Source organism: Drosophila nasuta, chromosome 2R, assembly GCF_023558535.2.
Source record: "Drosophila nasuta strain 15112-1781.00 chromosome 2R, ASM2355853v1, whole genome shotgun sequence".
Classification (NCBI taxonomy): Eukaryota; Metazoa; Arthropoda; class Insecta; order Diptera; family Drosophilidae; genus Drosophila; species Drosophila nasuta.
Genome location: NC_083456.1, coordinates 401,063 through 414,275, shown reverse-complemented (window position 1 = coordinate 414,275; position 13,213 = coordinate 401,063). Strand labels below are relative to the sequence as shown.

Below are 13,213 nucleotides of genomic sequence, written 5' to 3'. Positions count from 1 at the left end.
GGCTAAACAGAAGATGAATCCCTCTTCAGTGCAGCACTGATGTTGTTGTGTGCAAACGTCACCCTACCGTGATCCTGCATTCGAAATGTCATAATAAATGTTGGCAAGTGGCTTACCATGCTTCCAAAGACTAACAGAAAATTAAGCGAATTATTTAATTTATTACAATACACTATAAGAAATTCTAATCATAAGAGCATTTGAAACGAAAAAAAATGTATTTAAAGGACTAACATGGTAAGTAAATATGAGGCAAAGAAAAAATAAAAAAAAATATCAAATAGGGCCAAAAGAAAGAAAAAGAAGAAAAACAATTAACCTATAAATAATTATATTTATATGATTTATAAATAACTATTTTTGTTTTTATAATAAATAATAAATTTAACAATCGAGAAAAATTATGATGGAAAGTGAACTGATTTGATTCATTGTGAATGGTAACAGAAAATCACACGGCATACTAGCAAAAACAAAATGAAAATCTTTTAGTGCGACCGCTGGAACTGCAGTCAACTGAAGCAGCTCTATGATCAGGTAAACCACAAGAAGAATGAAGCTTTAGCTCGCTCATATAATGTCAATTAATTAGAATGAAACAGACTTACCTAGATACGGTGACTCCTTTACTTGTGTTAGTGTCTGTCGATGTGGTTAATTTGTTTGGAAGAAAAATAAAAAAAAAACTTTTGCTATGACCTGCAAGAGAAGACATAAACAAACAACATATGTAGATGACATACATAACTTCGATTACGCTTTCCATCGCTATGATATTTGTTTACGCGTCTTCGGTGCACCGCTTACAAAAACAATTGTCACGGAAGAAACGTTTGTGTTAGCATTTCAGCATTTCAGTTCAGAAGTGCAAAGCGGAGCAATCGCAATTTTATTAGGTGAGTCACTTAAAAATTATTATATCTGTTATACTATATGTTTTATGTGTAAATAATTCAATCTATTACAACTTTTTTAATCCTTTTTATTTCAGATTCAATAACTGAGTACCAGGTGAGAAAGGCCTTGCAGCTCAAAAAAAAAACGATATTTTAAAAACTCAAGCTGCCTTAAAGTAATAAAAGAATCCAACTTATTAAAATAAAGAAAAGTTAAAATTAAATAAAAACTGTAATTGTAATTGTACATATGTACATGTTTTTTAATTTATAATGGCCGATCCTTCCATGGGGTCCGATGTAAGTAATTACTTTACCGACCCTTCAATGGTGTCCCATGTAAGTACTTACGTTACCGCCCGTTCCATGGAAACCCATGTAAGTACTCATTTTACCGGCCGTTCCATGGGGTCCAATGTAAGTACTTACTTTAAAGACCCTAATATTTTGCACTATTTCACTAGTTCGTGGGTAATCGAGGTGGTGGCGATTGACCCTATTTGCGGACACTTCATACAAAAACGGAAATTAAAGAAAGCAGTGCTAGCCCTGCAGTTCTAAGGGCTAGTTAGTTCCTTGCGGCTGTGCTAATTCTTGCTACGACAAGAGGTATACTACAAATCGTAGTACAATTTATTAACTATCGCCAGTATTTTTAGGGTTCAACCCAGCGCAACTGTTTAATTAATTGAATTCTCTGAAGTCTTTGCATTAAACAAGAATTAGTAAGTAGACGTTTCTCATACAAAAGTTTTTCTTTAAAATCTTTGACTTTTTATACCCGCTACCCATAGGGTAGAAGGGTATTATAACTTTGTGCCGGCAGGAAATGTATGTAACAGGTAGAAGGAGGCATCTCCGACCCTATAAAGTATATATATTCTTGATCAGCGTTAACAGCCGAGACGATCTAGCCATGTCCGTCTGTCCGTCTGTGTGTCTGTCCGTCCGTCCGTATGAACACCTAGATCTCAGAGACTATAAGAGATAGAGCTATAATTTTTTTTTTCGACAGCATTTGTTATGTTTGCACGCAGATCAAGTTTGTTTCAAATTTTTGCCACGCCCACTTCCGCACCCGCAAATCAAAAAAAATCGAATAACAAGCGTAATTTTAAAGTTAGAGTTGCGAATTTTGGTATATATAATAATAACTATAGTAGTTATTCCTGAAAATTTGGTTGCGATCAGATGAAAATTGTCGAAGTTATTAAAGAAATACTTTTGTATGGGCAAACACGCCTACTTACTAGGGGTCTTAGTTGCTTTAGATGACAATCTGGTATATTGTGCCGACTATGGTATATTTTGAATGCGGTATATCAATATACCAAATATACTATTTGGTATATTTTTTAGTATTTTTGCAGTATATTCGGTATATTTTGAGAAAATTATCGCGAAATATATTTCTTTTATTCAAAATGGGTAGCGGGTATCTCACAGTCGAGTGCACTCGACTGTAGCTTTCTTACTTGTTTTATTTGATCGCAATCAAATCATAAACACTATAAATATTGTATGTATTGTCCACATTTTTTTCCAAAATAAGTAGTGGCAAATAATATAAGGAATCACATATCAAATGAACTGAACAACAAATTATTATCTTTAAAAATAGACAGTGCAACCCGATTGTCCAGAAATATATTTGGAATAAGTGCACAATACATAAACGCGGTTCAGATAAAATCAATCATTTTGGGAATGATTGAGTTGAAAGGTGCATGATCAAGTGGAGCCAAAAATTTTGCCGCCAAAGTGGTGAAAATGCTTAATAAATATAATATTAATTTGAATTAAATCGTATCCATAACTTCTGATAACGGTGCGAATATGCTAAAAACAACAAATATTTTATCATTTGTTTCCGAACAAAATAATGAAAAAATCGAGCTTATAGAAACAGTGCCCTCTGTATTAATAGGCAATATTCAAGTTTGCTGCCTTTGATGTGATCAAATCATTGGATATTAAGAAGTACTTACTCAATTGCAGAAATATGACAAAATACATAAGAAAAACCTCCAATGGATATCGTGAAATATTTGAATTAAAACAAGAAAGTTACACTCGAGTGTGCTCGACTGTGAGATACCCGCTACCCATTTTAATAAAGGCAAAATATTGCGGTATTATTTTCAAAATATACCGAAAATACTAAAAATACACCAAATGGTATGTTTGGTATATCGATATAGTACACCATTCAAAATATACCATAGACGGCACAATCGACCAGATTATCGGTCAAAGCAACTAAGAGCCCTAGTAAGTAGGCATTTTTGCCCATACAAAAGTATTTCTTTAATAACTTCCACAATTTTTATCTGATCGCAACCAATTTTCAGGAATCATAACTACTATAGTAATTATTGTATATACCAAAATTCGCAACTCTAGCTTTAAAATTACGCTTGTTATTCGATTTTTTTAATTTCGGGGGCGGAAGTGGGTGTGGCAAAAATTTGAAACAAACTTGATCTGCGTGCAAACATAACACATGCTGTCGAAAAAAATTATAGCTCTATCTCTTATGGTCTCTGAGATCCAGTGTTTCATACGGACGGACGGACATACGGACATGGCTAGATCGTCTCGGCTGTTGACGCTGATCAAGAATATATAGGGTCGGAGATGCCTCCTTCTACCTGTTACATACATTTCCATCCGGCACAAAGTTATAATACCCTTCTACCCTATGGGTAGCGGGTATAAAAATTGAAAATGCCACAATAAGATTGACCAACCAGATGGGGATCTACTTACATAATGTTAAACAACTTGTTGGAAGCTAAAGATATTTTAAGTAAAATTGAATCTATTAAAAACAAATCGGATGAAGAGAATTTTGATCTAGATTGCTCGATTTGGGATTTTATTGAGTCATATTGCAATGTTTTCAGTCCCTTGCAAAAAAACATAAAAAATTTCAAGAGGAACAATTACATTATAGTAACTTTTACGCCCAATGGCACAAGCTTAAAATATCTACAGAAAAATTTGTAAAGGATACAAATGAGAATTTAACGAAAACTATTGGAAATGCCATTTTATATTCTATTGAAAAACGAACAAAAATATTGTTTAACAACAAATTTAAAGTTCCTTGCTTGTTTTTGGATCCATGTTCAACATATATTATCGCAGCAACAAAAAAATGACGCAATAAATCATTTAAATTTTTTTTGGGATAGACTTAATAGTCTTCACCCTATTGGCAATATGTGCTCAACTCTGAATTCCAGCTCTAATGAAATGCAGAACTATTTTTTTGACGAGGAAGACGAGTTGTTAGAAGCGTACTTATCTCAAGGCGTTAAATCAGAAGTGAACAGTACAATCGATGTCTATTCAAAAATTGAAAACCTGAAACCTTCTTATCAAAGGATTGACATAGACGTTTTGTCTTATTGGAAAGGCAAACAGTATACCGACCAGGAATTATACGTTTGTTATGCCGTACCGCCAACTCAGGTAAATGAAAATGGCCTAATTAATTACAATTTTATCATTAATTTATTATTTTTATAACAGGTGTCGATTGAAGGAGCTTTCTCTTTTTTAAGACTGGTGCTTACCGACTATCGCAATCGATTAAGCCACGATGTAATTGAGAACATATTGCTCGTCAAATTAAATCCCAGCTTTCTGAACATGGCCATTGATACGTTGCCACTTTTTGAACAAGAGGAACTTTTTAATGAATAATACAAAAATGAGTATTGAATGTAATAAAAGGAATGAAAAATTAATTTACTGTAATGTTTTTATATTATTTTATTCCAACGAATTTTAATTTAGTTTTTTATTTTTGTAAACTTAAGAAAAATTAAAAAAGTTTAAAACGAACAGAATAATAAAAAAAAATCAAGTACACTATAAGTTGAACATTTCTTTAAAGTAGTAGCTAATCAAAAACGGTCGCAACGGCCGACTTCCACGAATCGTACGCTTCTTGCTTCTTCGACTTACGCTGCTGAACAAAAGCAACAGCGACAAAAATCAAAAATAGCAAAAAGCCGAATGCATTACTTTTCGTGAATGTGACTGCTGACAGCTGTCGAAAATTGTCGATAGCTGCTGCGGCAACTTACATATGTATACGTTCGAAAGCAACAGCAAAGCAGAAAAACGAAAACGATTTTCGTAGCTGTTTGATTTTTGCGGCAGACAAAGAATACGACTTCTGACTTTTTCAAAAGTAGAAGCAAAAGCAATTGCAAACTTTTTGATATCGCTCGCAGTCGAAGTAGCAAATAGCAACAATATTGCGACTTCAGCTAATTCGACTGCAGTTTTTTAAACACTGACTGGTACCAGTACAATCCCTTGAGGAACGCCTGCGTTTATGAGAAGTAGTGTTGACGTTTCATTTGTCTGCTGCTCGTAAAAGCATCTCTTAGACAAGAAGGATCTCAGTAACAGATCGTATAGGGCAGGTAGCCATTTCTTTATATTGTTGTGTAATCCATTGTGCCAAACACGGTCAAACGCTTGTTGAACATCAAGAAACGTAGCAGTACAATATTTTTTATTCTCAGGTGTAGAGACAATTTCATTGACAACCCTATGACATTGCTCAGTGGTGCCGTGGCCTTTTCTGAATCCGAATTGATATTCAGGAATGATGGCAAGTTCGTCCAAAATTGGTAATATCCTCTTCAGGAGTATTTTTATAAATACTTTCGAGAATACTGTCAACAGATTAATGGGATGGTAAGATGGTGGTTCAGTTTCTGGCTTTTTTGGCTTGAGGATTACACTGATTTCTGCACATTTCCATTGACTTGGGAAATGGTCTAGCCTGAGAATAACGTTAATTACTCGCGTGAGAAACCGTATACATTTTAGTGGTAGAGTTTTAAGAGTGATGCCGTCTATCTTATCCCGGCCTGGTGATTTTTTATTGTTTAACCATTTCATTTCTGTCACGAGTGAATAATAGACAAGCTCATTTGACAGGGTGACCCAAGAAAGTTTTCTATTTCAGCTTCTGTCATAGGATTGTTAATTGTTTGGCTGGAACACAGAGTGCAGGTGTTGTGCACATGCCTCAGCTTGTTCATCGTCAGATCTACACCAATTTATGTTTCTTTTTGCTGGTCTCTTTAGATATAATATTTACGTGCTCTCCACAGGTTATAGTCTTTGTTGGTAGAATTAGGGTCTAAATTTCTCAAATATGCCGCTAGAGATTTCGTAAGTTAGACAGTAATTGTTTAAGCTCAGATACAGCTTTGTTGTATAACCTTTTGTCAGCACGATAGTGAGTTTCTTGCAAACGTTTTCTCAGGTCCCTTTTCTTTTCTCGAATTTCAGTGGAAAGATACAATTGGTTTGGTTGTTGGTTTCTGTGGGTGTGATTCGTATTTATGTAGCTCGCTTTGTGAATTGTGTTTGTGAAAAGCTGCCCTGCATAGTTTATTTCCTAATTATTTTTAAGGAAATGTCTAGGTTTATGGCTTCTTCTAGGTAGTTTTTAAACGCGTTAACGTCTGTGGAAGCAGAGATGACTTTATACGGCTTGTCGAGCATATGAGCTATTGTGCTATAGATCGCTATTGTCGGAGAGTGATCTGAGTTAAGATCGAAACTTTCCATTAAGCGCATGTGTTTTTGTGGGATACCAGAGAATGCTACGAATTCATTCAGGTCTGGAGTTTTTCGAGTCTGTAGGCCAGTATGTAGGCTTACCAGTTGAGAGAGTTGTTATATTATTGTTTTGTATGCATTTATGTAATTCGGATTCCTTTGGGTTAATTAGTCTGGAGCCCCACCATGGGTGTTTGGGATTGAAGTCGCCTCCAACAATAAACTTTGTCCCCAGTCCTTGAAAAAAAGTTCTTAAAATCAAGCTCTTTTTTTTATTTTTTATTTTATTTGGACGTTGACGTACTAACGGCAGTACCATCAAGTGACCCAGCGATACCAAGCACGGGCTTGTTGACGCGCGGACAAAACAAAATAAATTTGTGAAAAGCATGCATTACACGAAAACCGCGAATAAATATTAAAAGACGCTGGACAGCTAATTAAATTAGATTAAAAATATGTTAGAATATATGTATAATAAGATAAATAACAATTAAATACTCAATAAATTAGCTAATAATACGTTTTTAAGCAAAGGAATAGATTTGCTAGAGCAAATTACGGTGTTGAGATTATTATAGTTCACACAAGGAATACGGAAGGGATTATGGCAAGCAAAGTTAGTAGATTTACGTGAAATGAGAAGAGGAAGAAAATTCCTTGTGATCCTGACAGGAACTGCAAAACTAATTTGACTTAACAGCTCCAAAGAGTCTATTTCACCATTAATTAGTCTCTGTATAAAAACAGCACCTTGCATAGTTCTACGGTCAGAAAGAGAAGGAAGGCTTAGTAATAAAAGTCTACTGCGATGGTAATCTAATATTAGGATTCCAATTTAAGCTACGAAGAGCAAATAATAAGAATTGTTTCTGCACCGATTCAATCCTATCTTGATAAACCCTATACTGGGGATTCCAGACAAGATATCCGTACTCAAGTATAGGACGAACCAGTGAGACGTACAAAGTCTTAGTGATGTAGAGATCATTGAACTCTTTCGACAGCGTTTTATAAATCCCAGAACACCCATGGCCCTATTTACAGCAGACAGAATATATTTATCGAATTTTAGTTTTGCATCAAGCAGAACCCCTAAGTCATTCACACCTTCAATTCGCTCAAGAGGAGTATCATATAACATATAGTTATTTAGCTGGGAAGAACCCCTACAAAAGGTCATAAACTTACACTTATTGCAGTTCAGATGTAAAATATTTACTCTGCACCAAGATTCTAGACGATTAAGGTCACATTGTAACAGTGAGCTCGCAAGACTATCATTAAATGCCAGGCAATGCTTAACGTCATCGGCGTACATAAGTACACGAGAATGCTCAATAACAGAAGGAAGATCATTTATGAACAAAGTGAACAATAGAGGACCTAAATGACTGCCCTGGGGCACACCAGAAGTGACTTGAACACATTTAGATACAAAACCATTATAATAAACATTTTGAATTCTGTTGGAAAGGTATGAGGATATCCACTCAATTAGGCTATGAGGAAACCCTAAAACATTAAGCTTATACAGTAAGAGGTGATGATTAACAGAGTCAAAAGCCTTACTAAAATCGGTGTAAATGACATCCGTTTGCATTTTATTCTCGAATCCTTTAATTACAATAGAAGAGAACTCCAATAAGTTAGTAGAAGTGGATCTAGACTTCACAAACCCATGTTGGTAAGGTGAAATTATAGATTTACACAGATGTTGCAGTTTAAAAGTTATAATTTTTTCAATTTTTCGGAATCGCAGACAATTTAGATATACCACGATAATTTTGAACTTTAGATTTGCTCCATTTTTTTAGGAGAGGTATAATGTGTGAGTTTTTCCAGATTTTAGGAAAAGAACATGAGTTAACGGATAATTCAAAGAATTTAAAAAGCGGTTTACAGATACTACCAGCACAATACCTTAGCACACAACTAGGTACTCCATCCGGACCTGCCGAAAAAACAGGTTTTATACCCAATAGTTCCGTTAAAATAGAGCTTTCAGTAATTAAAGGACCAAAAATACAATTAGATGAATTTAACTGATAAGGATAAGAAAAGGAATTTTGAGATGGGATGGCTTTCATTCGTACAGAGTAAAGTTTCTGATTGCGGTCAACTTGGTGGCCGCCAGTGCGATCTCTGTCGAAGTGCGATCTCTGCCAAAGCGAAAGCCTCGGATAAGATCCCCCCTTATGTTGACGACCACCGCAAAGTGAAAAAGGACTACGATTTAAGGATATGCACCTGGAATGTCCGAACCCTTAATTGGGAAGGTGCCTCTATCCAACTGGCGGATGCCCTCGAAAAATTAAAGGCTGACATTACCGCCATCTAGGAAATGAGATGGACAGGACAAGGTTGCTCCAAGCGAGCAAACTGCGATATTTACTACAGCTGCCATGCGGAGAGGCGCGAATTTGGATGCGGATTTGTAGTAAGCCGGAGACTTCGCCACCACGTCTCCAATTTCACCCCAGTGAGTGAACGGCTGGCTACAATCCGCGTCAAAGCTAGATTTTTCAATCTTAGCATAATTTGCGCGCACGCCCCGACGGAGGAGAAGGACGATGCTGCCAAGGATGCATTCTACGCGAGACTCGAGGACACATACGACCGCTGCCCAAACCACGACGTGAAGATCATCCTCGGGGACTTCAACGCAAAGGTTGGGCGCGAACGCATCTTTGACCGCACCGTCGGTCAATTCAGCCTCCATGAGACCACCTCGAACAACGGTTTTAGGCTGATTGACTTCGCCGCGGCGCGAAACATGGTAGTGAGTAGCACCAGATTTCGGCACCTCGACATCCACAAGGCCACATGGCTGTCCCCTGATCAAAAAACGCGCAACCAGATTGATCTTGTTGTGATAGACGGAAGGCATGCCTCAAGCGTGATGGACGTGCGTACGTTTCGTGGAGTCAACATAGACTCGGACCACTATCTTGTCGCAGCCAAGATACGCATGCGGCTATGCCGAGCGAAAAACGTACGCCCCATCACGCAACGAAAGCTTGACGTCACTAGGCTGCGATCACAACGGACAGCAACAGCCTACTCCACTCACCTCTCGGAACTGCTCGACCAACCTACCCCTCTTCCTGTTAACGCCGGCGGACTCTGGGCGCACATATCCTACTCCATGCGAGCTGCCGCTGAAACAGCCATTGGGTTCAAGCGCCCACCCACACGGAACCAATGGTATGACGAGGAGTGTCGCGTCGCAGCTGCGGCAAAAAACGCCGCATACAGAAGAACGCTGCAGTCTGGCGCAACGCGAGCTGCGTGTGAACGTTACAGGAAGAAAAGGAAGGAAGAGAGGCGGCTTTTCATACGGAAAAAACGGGAGAAAGAAAAGCGAGAGTGCGAGGAACTCGAGGTGTTGCAGGACAGAAATGATGCTCGAAAATTTTACCAACAAGTGAACCGTCTGACACAAGGTTTCAAGACCGGAGCATGTAACTGTCGAGATGAAAACGGGAATCTGGTTACAGATACGCAGTGCACGCTGAGGTTATGGAGGGCGCATTTCTCCAAGCTGCTAGCAGGCGATGACGGCACCAATCCCGCCATTGGAGGAAGCAGCCCGATACCACCAATCGACGACATTGTGGATATACCACTACCTAGCCATGACGAGGTCCGAGCTGCTATTATGCGACTCAAAAACAACAAAGCAGCCGGTGCTGATGGACTGCCTGCAGAGTTGTTTAAGGCCGGCGGCGAAGAGCTGATAAGGTGCATGCATCAGCTGTTCTGCAAAATATGGCTAGAAGAAAGCATGCCCAACGATTGGAATCTCAGCGTCCTTTGTCCTGTGCTGAAGAAAGGCGACACGACGAGGACGGGGAATTAGCCTGATTGCCATCTCATATAAGGTCCTATCGAGCGTAATATGTGAACGACTGAAGCCGTATACCAGCACACTGATCGGACCTTATCAGTGCGGCTTCAGACCTGGTAAATCCACCATAGACCAGATCTTCACATTGCGCAAAATCCTGGAGAAAACCCACGTAAATGGAATTGACATACACCATCTATTTGTCGATTACAAAGCTGCATTCGATAGCCCGACAAGAGAACGCCTATATGCCACCATGTCTGAGTTCGGTATTCCAGCAAAGCTGATACGTCTTTGCAGGATGACATTGAGCAGCACCATCAGCTCTGTCAAGGTAGGAATGAATCTCTCCCGAACCTTTCAATACCGTTCGAGGTTTCAGACAAGGCGATCCCCTGTCGTGCAACCTCTTCAACTTCGTGATGGAAGGGGTCTTGCGGAAAGCCGGTGTACATCGAGCTGGCACTATTTTTTATAAAAGTGTCCAGCTCCTTGCTTACGCTGATGATATTGACATCATTGGCCGCAGCAAGCGTGATGTCACTGCTGCATTTTCCGCTATCGAAAAAGAGTCAGCAAAAGTGGGTTTGGCGGTAAACGAGGGCAAGACGAAATATATGCTGTCGACAAGCAGGGAAACGCGGCGCCTAGACTCCCATGTGGTAGCAGACAGCTATACGTTCGAAGTGGTCAAGGAGTTCACGTACCTTGGCACTGCCATTAACACCAAAAACGACGTCAGCCTAGAGATCAAGCGAAGAATCACACTTGCCAATAGGTGCTACTTTGGTCTGAGTAGGCAAATGTGCAATAGAGACCTCTCTCGCCGAACAAAACAAGTAAGAAAGTTACAGTCGAGTGTACTCGACTGTGAGATACCCGCTACCCATTTTTAATAAAGGCAAAATATTGCTGTATCATTTTCAAAATATACCGAAAATACTTTAAAATACTAAAAATATACCAAATGGTATATTTGGTATATCGATATAGTACACCATTCAAAATATACCATAAACGGCACAATGTGCCAGATTGTCGGCCAAAGCAACTCAGACCCCTAGTAAGTAGGCGTTTTTCCCATACAAAAGTATTTCCTAAATAACTTCGACAATTTTTATTTGATCGCAACCAAATTTTCAGAAATCATAACTACTATAATAATTATTGTATATACCAAAATTCGTAACTCTAGCTTTAAAATTACACTTGTTATTCGATTTTTTTATTTGCGGGGGCGGAAGTGGGCGTGGCAAAAATTTGAAACAAACTTGATCTGCGTGCAAACATAACAAATGCTGTCGAAAAAAAATTATAGCTCTATCTCTTATAGTCTCCGAGATCTAGGTGTTCATACGGACGGACGGACGGACGGACAGACGGACAGACGGACATGGCTATATCGTCTCGGCTGTTGACGCTGATCAAGAATATATATACTTTATAGGGTCGGAGATGCCTCCTTCTACCTGTTACATACATTTCCTGCCGGCACAAAGTTATAATACCCTTCTACCCTATGGGTAGCGGGTATAATTAGCACTCTACAAGACACTCATCCTACCCGTGCTCTTATATGGCGCAGAAGCATGGGTAGTGTCAACGGCAAATGCAGCAGCGCTTGGAGTGTTCGAGAGGAAAATTCTTCGCAAGATCTTCGGTCCCGTTCGGATTAGGGACGACTTTCGCATTCGGATGAACCACGAGCTGTACGAGTTGTACGACGACGTGGACGTGGTCCGGCGCATCACGATACAACGTCTGCGCTGGCTCGGCCACGTTGTGCGTATGGATGAAGAATCTCCAGCTCAGAAGGTATTCGAAGCGAGAGTCGACTACGGGCGACGACGAAGGGGACGACCAAATCTTCGATGGAAGAACCAAGTAGAGCAGGACCTTAATCTACTGGGTATTTCTAATTGGAGGAGGCGCGCGAGGAGCAGAGGCGCCTGGAGGGAGACGCTGAGGTCGGCCCAAACCCGAAATGGGTTGTAGTGCCACCTAATAATAATAATAAGAAAAGGAATTTTGAGAACTTGGGACAGAATATGTCGTTTGGAAAAAGTTCGCAAATAAATCGGCAACATCATGACCATTAGATACTGTCATATTCTCCAAAGACATAAATGCTGGTGATGACGCGGATCTACGCTTCGAGTTAACGAAGTCGTAAAAACGCTTTGGATCACGCTGAAATCTTATTTTGCACCTACTCAAATAATTATTATAACACTCATTGTTATGAGTGCGAAAATCAGCTTGAGCAACAGAATAGCGGAGAAAGTCAAAAGCAGAGCCAGTTCCCTTTAATTTTTTGTAAAGTCTCGACTTACGATTTTTTAAATTCGATAATTTCTTAGTAAACCAAAAGGGTTTATCAGTCAAATGTGGAATACTTGATGGAACACAAGCATCAAATAGCGAGTTCAAAGTAAAATAAAAAAAAAAAATTCAACCGCTGTATCCAAGTTCGTAGACAAAGAAAGTTGGGACCAGTCAGTTTGAGATATAAGCAGAGCAAGTTTCTCAAAATCGGTTTTCCGAAAACAACGAGAAACCTCACCACAACGTACACTCGACTCTGACGCAATAAATGGGAGCTCCAACATAATTTCCAAAGTGGGATGGTAAGGGTCTTTAGGGGAAGATATAGGAGATATTCTCGATAGAGAACATGAATCTGGGTCTAAAACAAAAATAAGGTCTAGAGACCTGTTTAAGCAATTTGGAATACCATTAATCTGAGACAATGATACCCCGAAGAGACTATCAATAAAAACATGGGATACAGAGGGGCAAAGTCCATTTAGATTCTTGGCGGAATGTCATGACACCCCAGCAATATTAAAATCACCAAGGACTATAAAGTGAT

The 13,213-nt window shown here is 39.0% G+C and overlaps 1 protein-coding gene across 1 annotated transcript; it reads left to right on the top strand.

The window, feature by feature from the left end:
* The first annotated feature begins 8,835 nt into the window (after window positions 1-8,835).
* LOC132787742 (uncharacterized) lies at window positions 8,836-12,514 on the top strand. Its single transcript, XM_060795025.1, has 5 exons — window positions 8,836-10,235; window positions 10,324-10,675; window positions 10,830-11,136; window positions 11,882-12,250; window positions 12,441-12,514. Exons 1-5 carry the CDS (start codon window positions 8,836-8,838, stop codon window positions 12,512-12,514), a joined length of 2,502 nt encoding a protein of 833 aa, XP_060651008.1.
* Window positions 12,515-13,213: the final 699 nt, after the last annotated feature.